Below are 20,696 nucleotides of genomic sequence, written 5' to 3' on the forward strand. Positions count from 1 at the left end.
TAGCATTCCAGTGAGCACTCAGGGCTGATTTCCTTCAGAATGGATCAGTTGGATATTCTTGCAGTCCATGGGACTCTCCAGAGTCTCCTCCAGCACCAGAATTCAAAAGCATACATTCTTCGGCGATCAGCCTTCTTGATGGTCCAGCTCTCACTTCCATACATCACGACTGGGAAAACCATAGCTTGAACTATACGGGCCTTTGTTGGCAATTATAGCAATTTATAAAAAGAAGTAAATCACCCCACAATTCCTCCTCCTCCTAAAAATAATAACAATTTTATTTATACTGCACCCATCTGGCTGGGTTTCCCCAGCCACTCTGGGCGGCTTACAGCATATCTGTAACATCAAGCATTAAAAACCTCCCGATACAGGGCTGCCTTCAGGTGCCTTCTAAAATACAGTGGTGCCTCGCAAGACGAAATTAATTCGTTCCGCAAGTCTCTTCATCTTGCGAATTTTTCGTCTTGCGATGCACGGTTTCCCATAGGAATGCATTGAAAATCAATTAATGCGTTCCTAGGGAAACTGCCTTCAGACCAGGTCCAGGGACAGTCTGTCCCCGGACCTCTTCTGAAGGCTGGGGGGGGGGGACAAGGGCTTTTCTTCCCACCCCCAGCATTTTAAAAAACCCCGGGACAGCGGAGGACTTCTCCGCTGTCTGGGGCGATCTTAAAATGCTGGCGGGCGGCATTTTAAAATCACCCGGGACAACGGAGGACTTCTCCGCTGTCCGGGGCGGTTTAAAAGCCCCTGGGAAGGCAGGCAGGGGGGACAAAGACTTTTGCCCCCCGCCAGCCTTCAGAAGAGGTCCAGGACCTCTTCTGAAGGCGGGCGGGGGGCGAAAGTCTATGCTCCCCCCTGCCTGCCTTCAAAAGCCGTCCGGGACAGCGGAGAAACGCGCTGTGTTTCTCCGCTCTCCCGGGAAGGCAGGCAGGGGGGAACAAAGACTTTCACCCCCTGCCCGCCTTCAGAAGGCGTTCCCGCCCCACCGCCCGGCTTCGGAGGAGGTGCGAGGACAGTGGGGAAGACGCGCTGCGCTTCCCCGCTGTCCCGGATATTTCCCTATGGGCTGTCGTCTTGCGAAGCAAGCCCATAGGGAAATTCGTCTTGCAAAGCGCCTCCAAAACGGAAAACCCTTTCGTCTAGCGGGTTTTCCGTCTTGCGAGGCGTTCGTCTTGCGAGGTACCACTGTACGTTTATTCTGTTTGTTTCATTTTAGAATTCCTGGACCATCCATCACCAGACATGGGAATCACAGGGTGATTTGAGACATAATATAAAGCATACAGAACAAAATACCAACCAAATTGCAATAATTAATAAAATAAATCAGCAATGAAATAGAACAACAGAGGAAACATGGGGCCATGTGCACCCTAAATTAATTTCACTAAAGTTATGGGAGAACAAGTATGATCACATTCCATCTGAAACAGGCTAAATACCCAATTCCTGTTCAAAAGACCCAGCCACTAACGCTGTTTCCATCTGTTGGTGCCCATTGGTACTGGTAAGGCAAAAGGCAGGGAGACGAACAGTTGAGTCAGACCCAATAATACGCAAACTAATTTTGTCCCCATCATCTTCTCTTTGGAGTTCTTCAAGGGCAAAATTGAGACGAAGGATAAAAAGCTGGCAGGCAGTGCCATGCAATGGATATATTGTAATTAAGAAGGTTGGCAGGTAAGGGCTGGCTGAAGGTGGCCTGAGATTGGTGGAACATGGCTCCATTTGCCTTGATAAATTAGCCTCCACAAGTGACAACTCTCTTGAGAACTTTGCCCAAGTGGAAATATTAATAATTGGGCAATGGTTATCACAAACCTTATAGACCAGGGAGGATCTCCTGGGGAGAGGGTACTGTCAGATGCTGTTGCGGTTGCTCAAGAGTAAACAGGCAAGACTCCGGCCTGTCTTTTCCAGGCTTTATTCTTGGTGCAAACTATTTACAGTGAAGAGCGTTGTAAGTTCATGTCTGACTCAATAGCTAGCAGAATCCGGGAGTGGTCTGTTCTTGTACCTCCCTCAACATAAAAGTTTTGTCACCCCCAGCCTTTTCCGCCCCTCCCTGCGCCTCAAACTTCTGCGCATGATGGGCGATGGCAGGGGTGTGCTTCCCTCCTCTCCGGCTTGCTCAGGCGCGGTGTTAAGGCTCTCACTAGCATCCTCTGGTCCTTGCACCTCTTCTCCACTGGAGGTGGGGCTTTCTTCCTCGCCGGAAGAGGAACTGCTTTGCAAGATTTTTGGAGGCTCCCGGTAACACAATTCCCCCTCTATCTCTCGCCTCTGAGCCGATGGCAGTTCCCTGACAGGTACACTATAAAATCTAGAGTTTTCAAATCCCAGTGATGGCTTATCTTCTAAATTTATAGATGAGAAGTATATCATTCTGTCATAATTATGGACTAAATTTCCGAAAACAGCATGAATAAACCACTTCAGAAATGAGCCAAACTGAAATATCTCCTGCCTTTGTCATACAATTCTTATTTGATGATTGAAGGCATGAAGAGTAGAGTTTGTAAACTGTGCTTGACTAAACCCCTTTCCTCACGGCACATCCACTCTAATGTGGTGGTGGTGGGAATATGAAATCAGACAATAAACTTCCAGAAAGGATTAGTTCTGGTTAACAAATGTTTATATGAGTTGAATAAGTTGTTCATGGTGATCTCCAGTGCCTTAAAATAAATAACCGATTTTAGCAGAATGTGAGGAACAGGCACCTACTGTTTAGCACCTTTAATTTATTCTTTGAATTAGCTGTCCCCTAGTGTTCAGCTCAGGCCTAACCACAATGATATAGCATTTTGGTAAAAATATACAAATCAGTAACCCTGCACTGGAAGCTAAGATGGAGAAGATCTCCACGGCCACCATGTATTTTCCCTTGGTGCTCTGGTAGGTGGGAACAAAGGACAACCAAACACTGCAAAACAGAAGCATACTGAAGGTGATAAACTTGGCTTCATTAAAACTGTCAGGCAACTTCCTGGCTAGGAAAGCCACAGTGAAGCTGACAATGGCTAGGAAGCCCATAAAGCCCAAGACACAGTAGAACATAATAACTGAACCTTCATTACATTCCAGAACAATTTCTTCGGTCATTGAGTGCATGTCAAAATACAAGAATGGGGGAGAGGTTGCCAGCCACACAGCACAAATAGTGGTTTGAATAAGGGAGCACGACAGAACAATGGAAAAGGCCAGTCTTTTCCCTATCCATTTCCTCATCCTGGACCCAGGCTTGGTCGCCGCGAAAGCCATGATGACGGTGACGGTTTTGGCCAACACACAAGAAACTGCCATTGAGAAGATAATGCCAAAGGCAGGTTGTCGAAAGAGGCATGGTATCTTCTCAGGCTGACCAATGAATAGGAATACACAAAGGAAGCAGAGCAGTAGGGAGATGAGGAGACCGTAGGTGAGGCTCCGGTTGTTGGCTTTGACTATGGGAGTGTCTTTGTGCTTAATGAAGACTCCAAGCACCAGAGCTGTGAGGAAAGAGAAGGCAAGAGCAAAAATGGCCAGGCTGGTCCCCAAAGGTTCGTCATAAGACAAGAAGCTTATCTTTTTTGGAATACATAAATCCTGGCCACGGTTTGGATATTGATCTTCTTGACATTGAATACAGACGTCCATGTCTGGAAAAGAAAACATGGCTTTTGATATATACATTAAACAACCCTTAGCATTCAAAACCCTATCTGAGCATAGGGTGCTAGGGGAGAAAGATACAGGGAAGAAACAACAGAGAACATCAGGCTCCTTCAAATGTCATGTTATTGTAGTCATTGGACCTTTTCTTTGGTCCTGAATATTTTTTGGTAATTGGTATTTATGTTTGATTTGTGTGAACAATTGTGATTCTTAACATTTTTTAAAGTCCTAGAGGGAGGCTGGTCCTTTGACGTACCACAGACATCCCCAAACTCGGCCCTCCAGATGTTTTGGGACTACAACTCCCACCATCCCTAGCTAACAGGACCAGTGGTCAGGGATGATGGACATTGTAATCCCAAAATATCTGGAGGGCCGAGTTTGGTGATGCCTGATGTACCATGTAACTGTGTTTGTAATAAGTTATGGCTGGGTCAGAAACAGAGATCATAGAAATAAAAAATAGTCTTGTGACACCTTAAGGACTTGTGCATTTTTATGGCATCAGCTTTTTTGAACTAAAACTCACTTCTTCAGAACATCTGGTCCAAAGGAAAGCTCAGCCTCATCACTGCTCTCCTTGCATATCACAGCTGGGAAGTTAGCATCATCTCGGTTTTTGTTGGGGTTTACTACAATATGCCATCATCTTCATCACAACTGAGCAGCTTTGGATACTGTGAATCAGAGCCAGCAAGCATTTTTTAGAAACCTACTCTGTACTAATGGTCACATGTCTGTTTACATTCCAGCACAGCCTGCAGGGAACTTCCATTTTGTATAGCTTTTGCTTATGCTTTTTGCTTGGACACGAAGGGGAGCAGACATGTTTTTCATTTGTCCTGATGCTGAATAAAATGTTTGTAAATACGCTTTACATATGCCTCTCTCTCCCCTTCTGTTGCGAAGAGTTCTTATCTCTGCTGGCTTGCGTGCTCAGTTTCTGAAAGCTTCAGAAACTCGGGTCACAGATACATGCTGTTCCAAGAACCAGAGTTCACCGGCTGCCGGCTGGTGGGCTGGAGCCAGCTGGGGACCTGCCAATTGCCCCCATCTCCTTGGAAGCACCCCAACACTAATATCTCTTACCTGTTTTGTTTGAGATCTTTCCTTCTGGGCATGGAAGGCAATCATAGCAGCAGAATGGCGCCCCTTCCTTCTTAGTCTTACTGGACCCCAAATGGCAATTGTCATTACACACAGAAAGAGGCGGCATCTGTCCATAAATGAAAGAAGACACTAATTTGGAAATACTCTCAGGAAATACATTTGGGGAGTTTGCTTCTCCTGAGTCACTCTGGATTTTAAAAACGGGCTAAGGCTGGAATCACACAATGGCATCACTTACAGTTTGCTTCCCCTGAGTCCCACTTTCTCAACATTTGTAAAATGAGTCAATGCATTCCAAGATAAGCATGGATCCTACCTGGTTGAATTTGTCTGGCCATACAATGATATCTTCATAAATAGTGAGCACATTTTCCTTGGGGGCCTGGGGGCCTACGCTTCCAACTCTCACTCTGAGAAAGGATTGGTTTGGGAATGTGACCCAGTTGATAATATCAAATCCAGCTGCTAATGACCCGTTTTCATCAAAGGAAATGGTTTCCCCAGCAGTATTGTTAAAGGAAACACTTCTCAGATAATGGTGCAGCTGAAAGAGGTAAGTAAAAAGAAAAAGAAAAAAGAAAAAAGGTGAAGGTTTAAGATACTTAAAAACACAGTATGTTTTTTGTTAAATAAGGTAAAGGTACCCCTGCCCGTACGGGCCAGTTGTGTCCGACTCTAGGGTTGTGCGCCCATCTCACTTAAGAGGCCGGGGGCCAGCGCTGTCCGGAGACACTTCCGGGTCACGTGGCCAGTGTGACGAAGCTGCTCTGGCGAGCCAACGCAGCACACGGAAGGCCATTTACCTTCCCGCTATAAAGCGGTACCTATTTATCTACTTGCACTTAGGGGTGCTTTCGAACTGCTAGGTGGGCAGGAGCTGGGACCGAAAGACGGGAGCTCACCCCGCCGTGGGGATTCGAACCGCCAACCATACGATCGGCAAGTCCTAGGCGCTGAGGTTTTACCCACAGCGCCACCCGCGTCCTTTTTGTTAAATACACGTGTGTATTTAAAAAGGGATACAAAAGTTTAATGGTAGGCTAAAAAAAGACTTGACGACTTACAACAGTGTAGAAAGCTCTCCTGAAGGAGTCTGCTCAGGATATTACCTGCCATCTCTGTTGATATGAAAATGTCCACCTTCCTTTATTTGCCCTTCCTCTGTGCTTGGAGTCAAACAGATAAATTTCATGCAGAGCATGCGCCACAGCATAGACAGCATTGTAGACACTGTAACTGTGGCCGGTCATGCTCATTTCAAAAACTGACGCAGGGAGAGTCTCCAGCTTTTCCCTTCCAGTACAAATTCTCCCACCCATGTTGTCTACCAGAGGACCTGGAAATAAGCAGCTAAATGCACGTTCCCAGAAGACTCTAATAAAGTCATATTCCTTTTCCAAGGTAGGATTTATTGCATGAAGAAATTTATGGAATGTCTGCAGCTCCGTTGAACTTACTGCAAACGATATAGCACCCTGGAGGAAATCTATGTCCCAATTACTCTGAAAGGGAAGAGATGCGAAGTCCATCTGGGCTGTCATAATCCAGACTTTTGTTTTAAGTGGCATGTCCATAAATGTTGGGATGAATAGCAACATTCTCACAACAATCATGGTCTGAATTTCACCATGTGCAATCAAGACGCTAGCAGTGCTATTCATGATCATCTTAGATTTTTCAATTCCATTTTCCACCATTTGAGGAACGTCATCGGAAAAAGAGAGTTTTGGGAACTTTTCTATGAAGTCAAAGCAGATGCCACTCTGGGAAAACATGGGAAGCACAATCTGGGAAAACCTCTCTCCAGTGTCATCATCCAGATAAAACACCCCAATCCATGTCCACCTGAAATGAAGAAGTAACTGGAGAATCCCTTTATACTGGTGGTCCACATCTGGGAACATCTGGTGAAAGAAGACTCCTTGATCTTTGCAATCTACTACAAGAGCAGAACCATATGGGAGCTAAGTAAAGAGCAGATGGAAAATGGTATGTATGTAGGTATGTATGTATGTGTGTGTGTGTGTGTGTGTGTGTGTGTGTATATATATATATGCAGGTTTTGGTGTCTTCGGGTGTCTTCCCGTGTAAGAGTTGGGGTGTCTAGGCGACGTTTCGACGAGGTTTCACTCGTCATCTTCAGGCTGGTGCTTTCGGCTTCTTGTTACTGGAACAGAGCAGGATCTCAGTGTTTGAGTTCCTATAAATACTGTTGAGGGGGTGTGGTGTATAGCCTCCAACGTTCTGGGCAGAGAGGAAGTTCCCAGGTTAGTGTGCCTTTTCTTCTTTTGTTCCTTAATTACTTGAGGGATATCTTGAGTGATTTCTTGAGTGATATTCTGAGTACCACTTAGGAGGGTCATTAAGTGTGGATTAGTTGCTAAAGCTTTCGTGTCTTGACCTCTTGAGCTTGTGAAGAGTTTTTCTGAGAAGATGGCTGTACTGCACTTAGTTGTGTTCTGGCTTGGCTTCGTGTATAGGGGCGAGCTGTGGTTGAGATACTATTTCTCAAACCTCTCCTCAAAATCCCCTCAGATGTGAAATCCCCCTTCGGGGCATCAATGGCCCCATCCTTTGTATCCTAGCCTTTGTATTTGGACATAAATTGGGGAAGAATTTGCTTGATCCACCGTGATCTGATATTCTTGAATTTGGTTGTGGATTGAAACACAATTCCCATTGGGAGTGTGCACATTTCCTGGTTTTGCAATGCATTTCCATGCACAGAATTCTGTGTTTCTGGTAAAGACCATAAGACGCACCTAGTTTTTGGAGGAGGAAAACAAGAAAAAATAATATTCTGAATCTCAGAAGCCAGAACAGCAAGAGGGATCGCTGCGCAGTGATCCCTCTCTCTGTTCTGGCTTCTGGAATAGCTGTGCAGCCAGTATTCGCTCCATAATATGCGCTCCATAAATGCGCACACATTTTCCCTTACTTTTTGGGAGGGAAAAAGTGAGTCTTATAGAGCAAAAAATACGGTATTTAAACACACTGAAAAGTGTCCGTTTTGTTAGGAATCAAGCCTTTATCAGGAGAAACAGGCCACTCTCCAGGCACCCAGCTTGATCTCCCGATGACCTCCCTGTCTGCATTCTCCGGCAGGATACAGGCTAGGTCGCGATAGGCGATCCTTCTCAGCATGAGAAGAACACCCCCCCTCTTTCCTGCCCCCCCGGCAGGGGAAAGAGATAGACAGAAACGTATTTACATGCCTTTATTTCTGTCTTTGCAGAGTTACAGAAAACACGTCTGCTCTCTTCAAACTCCAACAGCCGAGAGACAAACTCCTCCTGTACTTCCTCTACAGCTCATATTACACTCTGAGCTAATTCCGGTGCTTCGCACTGTGAATAGACTGTCCCTCTGTTTCCCACGGAAGAGTCCCAACATTCCCATTATGTTTTGCTTTCAAGCTAGCAGTAGCTCGTGGCCGCATTGCTTCTATATCGTAACACGTTTTGTGTAAAAAGTGAGCAGAAAAGTGAAGGGGAAGGAAAAATGGGGTGAAATGGTACACAAAGGCATGCAATGGGATAGAACAGGACGGACGTGGACTTCTCTTTCAGTGCTAGGAAATGGCATGTAATTAACTGCTCAGTCCATCCCTATTATACATACAGTTTTCTAATGTTTACTAAATCTAAAATGGTAGGATAGATTATTCCTTATTTTTTTTGTTATGAGCACAACTTACCTGTGGAATCTTGTAGTTCCACAGCATAATTGCCATATTGAGATCAACATCAAAATCAGGTCCCCCAATGACTGCTATAAGATTGTCCTGGACATCACACTTGTAGTTAGGGAAGAATTTGCCCTTTGTGGAGAGGAGTTCCATGGAGGCAAGATATGTTGCACTGGAACTGAAACCACTGTTATAGAGGTGGGAGCCAAGGCTGATGTTGGGTAGGATCCGGGGATTTTCATTTATCTCTTTCAGAGCAAATACCAAGGCCAGGAGGTGCTGGTAGTGGTGAGTCAGTAGCCTAAAATGAGAGAAAATACGACCTTGAAGTGGCAACCCCTCTTCTCTTAATTTCAAAAATAACTTCTAATCCAAATAGCTGCCTTAGTTAACCAGCATTTATATTTTATACAATTCAGCAACAAATTTAAGAAGAAGTTCACTTTATTATAGCCTGTTCCTGACGTTTTTCATGGGGAAATCTAGCAACACAGAATCAGATGCCATTCTACTACATTCAGTAAACCCTTTGGGTTCCCCAAACATTTCAAATGTTCTCCAGAACATAGTACCTGCAGCTATTAGGGTGATCTCTTGGTAAGGTAAAGGTAAAGGTAAAGGTAAAGGTAAAGGTAAAGGTAAAGGTAAAGGTAAAGGTAAAGGTAAAGGTAAAGGTAAAGGTAAAGGTAAAGGTAAAGGTAGGTAGCTGTGTTGGTCTGCCGTAGTCAAAACAAAATAAAAAAATTCCTTCCAGTAGCATGTTAGAGACCAACTAAGTTTGTTATTGGTATGAGCTTTCATCTGCATGCACACTTCTTCAGATACACAAGGTAAAGGTAAAGGGCCCCTGACAGTTAAGTCCAGTCACGAACAACTCTGGTGTTGTAGCTCTCATCTCGCTTTATTGGCCGAGGGAGCCGGCGTACAGCCTCCGGGTTATGTGGTCAGCATGACAAAGCCGCTTCTGGCGAACCAGAGCAGCGCATGGAAACGCTGTTTACCTTCCCACCAGAGTGGTACCTATTTATCTACTTGCACTTTGACATCCTTTCAAACTGCTAGGTTGGCAGGAGCAGGGACTGAGCAACGGGAGCTCACCCCGTCGCGGGGATTCGAACCGCGACCTTCTGATCGGCAAGTCCTAGGCTCTGTGGTTTAACCCACAGCGCCACCCGAGTCCCCAATCTTGGTAGATTGGTGTAATACAGAATAAAGGTAAAGGTAAAGGGACCCCTGACCATTAAGTCCAGTCGTGGCCAACTCTGGGGTTGTGGCACTCATCTTGCTTTACTGGCCGAGGGAGCCGGCATTTGTCCGCAGACAGTTTTTCCAGGTCATGTGGCCAGCATGAGTAAGCCACTTCTGGCGAACCAGAGGAGTGCATGGAAATGCAATACAGAATACTTGACATAAAATCAGGTTGCGATGAATATTGTTTGCCAAAGGAGCACAGGTTGCTAACATAGTTCAGATGCACATCATAATAACAACAATATAACAACAATAGTAACAGCAAAAATATACCAACTCTTAAGGATAATGAGATTATTTAATATTAGAGGGAAAGTATAAACAATAAAGCAAATAGATTGCAGTATGTCAGACATAATTCTAATGAACAAAACTTTTCCTAGCAAGGGAGGGGTCTTTTGTTCAGCCCAACCTTTTAAGATAAGTGACCCAATTTGAATTACCCAGACTCAGTGACGGATTTACGTATAAGCTAAACAAGCTATAGCTTAGGGCCCCACTCTCTTGCCCCCCCCCCAAAAAAAAATAAAGGAAAAAAAATTGTATTAATTGTATTTCAGTTCAACAATTACTTTGATAAAATATGTATTTTGTTATGTGCAAATGGCTTTAGATACCTTTTAGGTCCATAAATTACCATATAGCATATATGCAACGACAAAAAAACAACCAGCGACAATCTGTTGTTGACAAAGGACAGCTGGACATATAAAGGGCCCCATTACCTTCAGTAGCTTAGGGCCTCTTCAAACCTAAATCCAGCTCTGACTGGAAGAGAGAGGGTTAACAGATTCACAGTCGTTGGACAGCATTCCTCTCCCCCCAAGGTTGCAAAGAGCTCAGAAAATCTCAGAACAGAAAGCACAGAGGGTACAAGCTCAGATTACAAGACGTAGGAGCGAATTAGACTAATAGGGAAGGAGGGGGTGTGAGCCTTAAATGGGAGCACCGCCATTTCTAGGAGACGTGCTCTTTGTTCTCTCGCTGTAATTATTAAACATTCTAAGTGGTAAGACACTCCTCATCGAACCTACATCCGGCCCTGCCCAAACTAATCCATGTAATAATCCTTTAAATTTCACAGTTCTCCAAAGTAGTAAAATATGGGAAGAAATCATTTTTTGTGTTTTATTCTAAAACACATTTAGAACTGTGTAGAATGTAATAAAACACATATTAAAATATAAGTTTACAGGGTGTGTTTTTTTAAATCACAGATTAGTATGGAAATGGAAACACAAATGATTTATGAGTGAACACACGTGAAATTGACAAAATATATACTGATCTGTCCATCCCTAACTGTTTCTATGATGCACTTGCACATTACACAGCTGATCAATTATGTACCAGTTCATAGCTTTGAAAATGCAGAGGCATTTATGGATGGCAACATTTGTGAGAGTGATTTATATAAATACTCTCTGGGAAGAAAGTGGCTTTCTCCAAAAGTTAGAGTTTTTTAAATTCACTGAAATTTCAGCTGAGTTAATGCGGAATGAAACTATCAAATTAAGCAACAGTGAATAACGAAAGGAACGGTGGGCTAAGATAATTGGATGGAATAAGAGACTTTATTGTAAAATATCAAAATATTAGATACAGTGGAACCTCTGCCTGTGACCGTAATCCATTCCGGAGGTCCGTCCAGAGGTCGAAACGGGTCTCTGGGAGAGGCGCCATTGTGCACAGGTGCGGGTGGCGATCACCACTCTTGTGCCTGCACAACTGGCCACAAACCTGCTGGTTACTTCCGGGTTTGCTGGGGATGTTGGGCAAAATGGACGCAAGCGGAGGCAGATGTAAGAAGATGTTTGACTGTATTAGTAAGTTAAGGTAAAGGGACCCCTGACCATTAGGTCCAGTTGTGGCCGACTCTGGGGTTGCGGTGCTCATCTTGCTTTACTGGCCGAGGGAGCCGGCGTTCAGCTTCCAGGTCACGTGGCCAGCATGACTAAGCCACTTCTGGTGAACCAGAGCAGTGCATGGAAACGCCGTTTACCTTTCCGCCGGAGCGGTACCTATTTATCTACTTGCACTGATGTGCTTTCGAACTGCAAGGTTGGCAGGAGCAGGGACCGAACAACAGGAGCTCACCCTGTCGCAGGGATTTGAACCACCGATCTTCTGATTGGCAAATCCTAGGCTCTGTGGTTTAACCCACAGCGCCACCCGCATCCCTTGACTGTATTAAATAATACTAAAAAATTTTGAAACTAGATCAACAGTTGCATCCAATGTTCTCTACCGTATTCACAGATGACTAAACCATGGAGGTCTTTCCCCCACTTTCTTTTTCCCGAAGAGAGGGTTGTAATTCTGCAATGTGGAAATTTCAAAATAAAAATAAAAATAAAAATCTGAAAACGTTTCAGAAAATTCTAGCTTATGACAATTCAACTCAGCTGTAACAAGACAATTCAGATAGTGCCTTTTATGATCACCCACAGGAGCTGTTCTAATACTCTGAGGCAAAACTGAGAGAGAATAAATGTACCATTTAATTAATGCTTTCAGTCATATACAGAGCAGAATGCTGTCATGCAGAAGGTTTTCCATATAAGCTGGAAATGCATATAAAACGAAGCTGTGAAAAAGAATATCAGGACAGATACACGATATGTTTAAGAAAACCCAACTCCTTACACAAGGTCATCAAAGAGCTCAGAAGAGAGACGTTGTTTGAAGTTTAGCACACTTAAAAAATGGAAGATGTGTGAAATAATGCCACCAATTATAAGGTCTCCTGGCTGATAATATTTGTGATGGATAAGAAGAGGGTCACTAACATTGCATCTAGAAACAGGAACCATGCACACTGCCTGAGGAAGTACCACTGCTAGCAGTACCAATAATACCTCCATCTTGCACAAAATCTTCTTGATAGGAACCGATCAATCTCTTCCTACACCAACATCGCCATGATACTGAATTGTACAGTCTGGCTTAAATGACCACTCACTTGGATGATTGAAGCCAGGGCTGTATGGAGCAAAATTTCATTTATCAGAGCCTTGTGTGTCTCTAGCCCCAGAAACAGAATGGAACTCTCTTTATCTATTTATTTTTCCAGTTCTGAACGACACAGAAGATCTTAAATGCCTTCTTCCATCTGTGGTGTTTTGCTAGCGGCCAGCTGAACTGTCTAAGGAATTGGTGAAGTAGTAATTATAGATAATTCCATAACTGTAGGGGAGATAATAACTTGCTCAGAATTCTGGATTCTCTAAGATGAAAACATATCAATCACATTTCAACAGAGCTCTCTCTTGGTTCTCCTTAACGGGGAGACTGGGGACAGCATAGATACAAGAGGGGGTTCCACTAGGCGAAAAAAATGCACTAGGTGAAAGGCCCTGATTCAGCAAAAGAGCTCAGTTTTCAGAGGCTGCCTGGTTTGTCTCAGTGTTATGTCTGGAGTGGGGATCTTAGAATAATAGGCAGGTAGGATTTTGTTGTTGTTGTTTAGTCATTTAGTCGTGTCCAACTCTTTGTGACCCCCTGGACCAGAGCACACCAGGCACTCCTGTCTTCCACTGCCTCCTGCAGTTTGGTCAAACTCATGTTCGTAGCTTCGAGAACACTGTCCCACCATCTCGTCCTCTGTCGTCCCCTTCTCCTTGTGCCCTCCATCTTTCCCAATGTCCGGGTCTTTTCCAGGGAGTCTTCTCTTCTCATGAGGTGGCCAAAGTCTTGGAGCCTCAGCTTCAGGATCTGTCCATCCAGTGAGCACTCAGGGCTGATTTCCTTCAGAATGGAGAGGTTTGATTGGCCATAGGAGCCATCCAATCCAGCTCCAGATGGGAAGTTTGAATTGGCCTATCAGGTATGACCTAGGTGTGAATGCAGGATATATAGCCTGGGATCTGGGTGGGGCCCCAGCAACAAACACATGAGGACTCACCTTATTACAACTTGAATAAACTCCTTAAAACTGATGGCTCGACTCTGAGTATATTACACTCAGGTACGAAACAATAACCAAATCCAACAATTAAATAGATTTTTGCCTATGCATTCACTCTGATGGCATTTTTAAAATAAGAAACCATGATTGTTATCTTTTTGTCACAAATGATTGAAATTTGTTGGTAGAACAGCTGCTTCTAAGTAAATAAAGCATTGCAAAAATAGATTGAATTTGCCATAGTCCATCATCACCAATGCACTTTGCAACACAAAATGTTTTATTTGCAGCTGTATAGCTGAGTCCAGAGACTCGTGTCTCTATGGCCCCATTTTCAAATGGCACAGTAGATAGTATATTAAAAGCTTCCTCTAGTCTTGGTTCTTAGTTTCACATCTGACCCCTGAATTCGCTACTAACTAGAGCAGTGGTTATATAATAAGTGGTTCCCAACCTTCCCCCCCCCCCGCCATGCTCCATATAAGCATCTCTAACATCTTGAGGCCCCCTCCGTGTGACATATAATTTTTATTATTCAAAAAGTGAATTCCTGTTTGCTTGGAGGAAGCCTAAAAGACCATTAACTGTTCATAATTCATTCTCAAACTGCCCCCCCCAAATCAAATTGCCCGCCTGTGCCCCACGTTGGGAACCACGGAACTAGAAGAATTAAGAGATGCAATTATGGTAAATTGGGTAATTCTGGTGTAGTTCATGGGTCACTCATAAACTGTAGTTCTTCTGGGACTCTACAAAAGAAAACAAGTGGCTTTTTGTTCAGATCTCAGCAAGATTATCCTGAGCGGGATGGCAAGGTATTTATTATGAGTCAAATATATGTGTTCCTGTGCATATTGGCAAAATTTCTGAATAAATTTTAATATGTTAAGGCAGTGTCAAAATGTTTGTATACAATGGATGAGTTTGCATCCCTTATCACTCTTCCCAATCCACTCAAGTAAATCTAACAGGACTATTGAACAACTATTATCAGCAGGCAAAGGGGATTTTATATTGTGATGTGGAATATTGGGTGTGTAGATAATTGAGGGTGCACTGTGAAATTATATGCCAGTTAATAACCTCACAAAATGCCCCTTCTGGTTTCACAGTTTCACATGATTACATTGGTGTCAAGACCATGGAGAGTAGTGGAAATGAATGAGGTGCCACGTGTGTGAATAAATCATGGTCGATTGAGATATGATGAACCAGGACCAAACTGCAGAAAATATGGGACTCAGTTTATATTAACTTCATGTTTTCAATTAATACATATCCAACTGACAATGATCTGGAAAGAAGTATCTCTAATTTCCAGTGACAAAGAATTGCCTGGACCAGTGAATCACTCTTGTCAGTTCTTAATTCTTTATTCTAATTAAGTGCTCTCTGCTATTCAGCTTAGGCTTCAGTAAAATAACATAGCATTTGGGGATAAAGATGCAGCCCAGTAACCCAAAACTGGAGGCCAAGATGGAGAAGATCTCCACAGCCACCATGTATTTGCCCTTGGTGCTCAGGTAGGTTGGAACAAAAGACAACCACACACTGCAAAAGACCAACATGCTGAAGGTGATGAATTTGGCTTCATTGAAACTGTCAGGCAACTTTCTAGCTAGGAAAGCCACCGTGAAGCTCACAATGGCCAGCCAACCCATGAATCCCAGGACACAATAAAACATGACAGTGGAGCCTTCGTTACATTCTAGTATTATTTCTTCAGTCATTGAGTGCATGTCAACGTCTGGGAAAGGAGGAGAAGTGGCCAGCCATGTGCTACAGATTGTGGCTTGAATAAGGGAGCAGGAAAGAACAATGGAGCTGGCCAATGGCTTCCCCAGCCACTTCCTCATGCTGGACCCTGGCTTGGTGGCCATGAAAGCCAGAACCACAATGGCGGTTTTGGCCAATATGCACGAAATGGCAACTGAGAAGATCATGCCAAAAGCAGTTTGCCGTAGGATGCATGTCAGCTTGTTAGGTTGGCCAATGAAGAGCAAAGCACAAAGGAAGGAGAGGAGGAGGGAGAGGAGGAGAGCGTAGGTGAGGTTCCTGTTGTTGGCTTTGACTATGGGAGTCGCCTTGTGTTTCATGAATATTCCAAGCACTGCAGCTGTGATGGAGGAAAAGCAGAGAGCAAAAGTGGCCAGACTGATCCCCAACGGTTCTCCATAAGACAAGAAAGTCTCATATTTTGGAAGGCATCCATCCTTGTCACTGTTTGGATACTGATCTTCAGAGCATTCAAAACAATCGTCCATGTCTGAAAAAGAAAAAAGAAAAATACTATACTATACTTGTGAAGCCTTTTGCGCCCCGAAGAAATCAAGGCAAATGGTTAGAAAGCCTTGAATGATGGCTGCTGGATCAGTCCTGGTAATATATATAGGTATTTGGCCCAATTATTTCTATATACAAGAGGGCTGTATTTACTTAGGATTCCAGAGCAATGCAGGTCTTCACTACAATTGGAAGAAGAGAAGTTCATCACCTGGATATCACCAATCATAAGTTCTCCCTGTTTCCATCATCTCCTGCTATGCTGAAATCCTTACCTCTGCATTCCATGAGCATATGAGACTATGCTCCAAAACAGGTACAACTGAGTGGTATCTTTGGACACCATTCCCTTACCATCCTTCTCTACTTATTTTAATTTTCATGTACTGGATCATTCTTGACAATTCTTATAACTAGTATACACCCAAAACAAAGAAAACATCTCCCACCCTTCTGGTCTGAAATCTTCCCTTCTGGGCACGGGATGCAATCATAGCAGCAAGGTAGCTTCCCTTCCTTCTTGGTCCGACTGTAGCCCAATTGGCAATTCTCATTGCACAGAGAAAGGGGTTGTGCCTGTCCAAAAAGGAAAGAAGATGGTAATTTCTGACTTAAACATGCCACACCTGTTCCTCAGATGGAGCCAAATTTACCCCCCTGTTTCCCACACTGGCAGGAAGTCTGAAGTGCCCATCAGATCAGGATGACCATTCACATCCCAAGGAGCGGCTGCCCTTGGTCCTTCTGTTGTTCGCTTCACAGCAATTGCCCTCCCACTGTCTGATACTGAATGTCCCCTGCTGGACACTGAGCAGGCCACAAACACCCTGAACCCACTTTTATGGGGCCTTTCAGAACTTTGGCTCACACCTCACCCTTAGGTTCTGGGGTGTTTCTGCTCTTCATCCAAGTTGCCAGTGTTTCCTGATTCTGTGTGTCTTCCTTTCTTCTCACAATTATATGTTCCAGACTTTGGGTGATGCCATTTGCTTCATCACTTCCTAACCATGTTAGTTTTTTAGCTGTGGCTCCTTTGAACATTGTCTGAGAATCTCAGAGGCCCAAACAAGGTATTGTTATGTTATGCTACAGCAATGTTTGGGGTAACAATGAAGAACAGTGGTGAGGTTCTTCTGTACTTTGTTTTCTTTTTTAAAAATCAGTTATTGATAAGCCCACCTATCCAACTTCTTTCTATATCACATTTTGCCATTGTAAGCTTCCCACTGCCTGTGCTGTTTTCACTTGAATGTTGGTTCCCCATCTTCTTCAGGAGGTGAGTTAAATCAAATCTAGTTGCATCTTGGAATAGCTGTTTCAGAGTCTGAATAGTGGACCCCCCTTTTTTTAGCATTGAGGAAGTGTCTGGAGACACTCTGAAATCGACCTTACCTGGTTGAACCTGATGGGCCATGTGATGGTGTCATCATGAATGGAGAGTCTCTTGCTTGGGGGAGCCTGGGGGTTCATCATTCCAACCTTAACTCTGAAAAAGGAGTCATTTGGGAATGTGATCCAGTTGATGATATCCAATTCAGTTACCAAATCCCCCTTCTGGCTAAATGAAACCTCTTCCCCGGCACTATTGTTAAATGAGACGCCTCTCAGAAAGTGGTGGAGCTAAATTAGTGAAGAGAAGAGGGAAGAAATCCACAAGGGTATTAGAAAGATACAGATGTATAACAGGATGATATTATTTCCCTCCATTTGTTGGCATCTGTCTGTCTCGAGAACAATGGAGTGTGGCCCCAGGGGTGAGGTCAACCCACTGTGTTAGCAGACTGAAGTGACCTCCCCGGGGTGCAAGCCAGGACAGTCCTGGGCTGCCCAGAGGACAAGGCTCCCCTCTCAGTCTTGCTGATGTGGTCAAAAGGAAAGCAGAGCAGGACGTTTGGCACCAGCTTGGTTTCAGGGGTTGGCAGAAGGAAGCGTAGAAAATATCATCAATCCGCCTAAGAGACTCCACTCTGGATCTGTGTAGGGCTTCCTTTTTAGCCTTTTATTCTCTGGAAGATATCCCAGAAGGTAGCAGAGGTGGAGAACATGCATTTCTACTCTGCACAAGGTCGAGATCAAGGATTCTGTTCGCAGAAATTCTAACAGCTCATCTACACCATACATTTAAAGAACTCTTGTTACAGTCATGGTTTTCCCCAAAGAATTATGGAAAGGGAAGTTGCTTAAAGGAGTTGAGAGTTGTGAGGAGACCATTAAGAAACTACCGCAAGGTTCCTTGGTGGAAGCCATGGCTCTTAAAGTGAAACAAGAGTGTTTTAATGTTGCAGATGTGCCCCTAGTGTTTTAAAATGAAAGATATAGCAGTCCTATCACATTTCTATGCTAAAAGATGAGGGTAAGGAAAAAAAGGGGAAAAATTGGTGCTGGAGGAGACTCTTGAGAGTCCCATGGACTGCAAGAAGATCCAACCTATCCATTCTGAAGGAAATCAGCCCTGAGTGCTCACTGGAAGGACAGATCCTGAAGCTGAGGCTCCAAGACTTTGGCCACCTCATGAGAAGAGAAGACTCCCTGGAAAAGACCCTGATGCTGGGAAAGATTGAGGGCACAAGGAGAAGGGGAGGACAGAGGACGAGATGGTGGGACAGTGTTCTCGAAGCTACGAACATGAGTTTGACCAAACTGTGGGAGGCAGTGGAAGACAGGAGGGCCTGGCGTGCTCTGGTCCACGGGGTCACGAAAAGTCAGACACGATTAAACAACTAAACAACAAGAGGAAAAAGAGCTTTCTAAACAGTCAAGGAACTATTTTTGCACCCTGATAGATGGCGAACTATTCTATATTAGCAGTAGAGGGACATTACCTGCCATGGCTGTGGATCCAGCCTGTTCCCTCTTAGTTCATCCATTATCACACTGTGTTTGAATCTGGAGAAATGCATGTTTTGTAAAGCGTGTGCCACTGCCAAGACTGCACTGTAGATGCTGTAGCTGTGGGCAGTCATGCTCCTTTCAAAGACAGACCCAGGAAGAGTCTCAAGCTTCTCCGTCCCAGTGCAGAGTTCATTGTCTTTCTTTTCAAAAGAACAAAGAAATGCCTCCTCCCAGAAAGTTCTGATGAAGCCATCCTCCCTTTCTGTGACAGGGTTTCTCTCCTGAAGAAATTTCTGGAATCCTAGAAGATTAACTGAATGAACTGCAAAGGAAATGGCACCATGGAGAACATGTATGTCCCAATTTCTTTGAAAGGAAAACGATGTAAAATCCATCTGGGCAGTCATAATCCAGACTTTTGCCTTGATTTCCGCCGGCATAGTCATTGTTTCTGCCAAGAAGGGTATTAATCTCAGTGCCACCATGGTCTGAATTTCACCAATCACAACCACAACATTGGCGGTGCTGCCCATAACAACACTCATTAGTTTAGAACCGTCCTTCAAAATTTCCATAGACTCACCTGAAAAGGTTACTTTGGGAAATGTTTCTGTATAATCACAGCAAATACCTCTTCTGGCAAATATGGGAAGGAAGTTTTGTACAAATCTCTCTCCGTTGTCATCACTCAGAGTCACCACCCCAATCCACATCCAGCTGAAATGCAGCAGTAGCTGGAGAATCCCATCATATTGATGAGCCACATCAGGGAACATCCGGTGAAGGAACTCTTCTTGGATGTGGTTACTCAGCATAGGAGAAGAGCCATAGATGAACTGAAAATGATTGTAAAAATTATGCTTGCAAATTCCATCCACTTTTGTGTTTTTATATACCCTCTTATGGTGAATGAACACAGTTGAGACTGCACAGAGAAAATTTAAAACTTAACCCCCCCCCCACAAAAGTTGAATATTGGGGCCCTATATGGAGTGGCTAGATTTCTTGAAATACTTCAATTTATACATTTCCCCCCCACTCAGACACCCATAGAGTATAAGGTCTTTGCTGCCCTTATATTTTCAATCAAGGGAAAGGCACTGCAAGGGTCAGTTCTCCCTTAAATGTCCCATGTGTATGTCACCATCAGAACATATAAGCAAACAGTATCATAGAATCATAGAATCATAGAATCATAGAATCATAGAATCATAGAATCATAGAATCATAGAATCACAGAATCACAGAATCATAGAGTTGGAAGAGACCACAAGGGCCATCGAGTCCAACCCCCTGCCAAGCAGGAAACACCATCAGAGCACTCCTGACATATGGTTGTCAAGCCTCTGCTTAAAGACCTCCAAAGAAGGAGACTCCACCACACTCCTTGGCAGCAAATTCCACTGTCCAACAGCTCTTACTGTCACTGTCGAACAGCTCTTACTGTCATGTATCAGACATGCGAACACGGAATAAAGAGCAAATATAACTAGTTTCTGTTGAAGAATCCATAGGACAGCTCTTTGAACCATAAATTGGGAAAAAAATAAAATTAAAATGGATTTGTAAAGGCCATTGAGCTCAATCAAGCAATGATGATTTTTGATGACTGGACTGCATGTGAACCTCAATCATGGGTTCTGTGCTGGGATGCTTAAATATTAGAGAGGAGAGAATTAGCCTTCCCTGCACTGAGAAATCAAACATATCATGCAGAATTCAAGACAGAATGGTTGTTCCTCATATTCTGGTGTATTATGGGCAGGGATGAGTTTTGCTCATTGTGGGTCATTCACACTTTGTAATATCAACCTGGGGCCTCAAGGGACAGAATCCAATAGAAGTGTGAATAGATTCCTAAATGGCCACACACAATGCACACATCTCTGTGAATCCCTCAACCTGTAGCACGAAGGGATGCAGTGCAGGAGAAACGTGAATGGCTTCTCCAATGGCTCT

General features: G+C 43.9%; 2 protein-coding genes across 2 annotated transcripts in view; one reads left to right on the forward strand and one right to left on the reverse strand.

Moving 5' to 3' along the window:
* The window catches only part of LOC310694261 (SLAM family member 6-like), a 79,553-nt gene extending 59,401 nt beyond the window's left edge, over positions 1-20,152 (forward strand). The window contains exon 7 of the transcript XR_014519578.1: positions 19,977-20,152. The gene's annotated coding sequence lies outside the window, so the exon portion shown is untranslated. The remainder of the gene's footprint in view (positions 1-19,976) is intronic.
* Positions 2,749-4,882, reverse strand: LOC310693870 (vomeronasal type-2 receptor 26-like; the record flags this gene model as incomplete). Its single annotated transcript, XM_083476252.1, has 2 exons — positions 2,749-3,650; positions 4,756-4,882. 2 exons carry the CDS (start codon positions 4,880-4,882, stop codon positions 2,749-2,751), a joined length of 1,029 nt encoding a protein of 342 aa, XP_083332378.1.
* Positions 20,153-20,696: the final 544 nt, after the last annotated feature.

Source organism: Podarcis liolepis (assembly GCF_965112155.1).
Source record: "Podarcis liolepis genome assembly, chromosome: 15".
Lineage (NCBI taxonomy): Eukaryota > Metazoa > Chordata > Lepidosauria > Squamata > Lacertidae > Podarcis > Podarcis liolepis.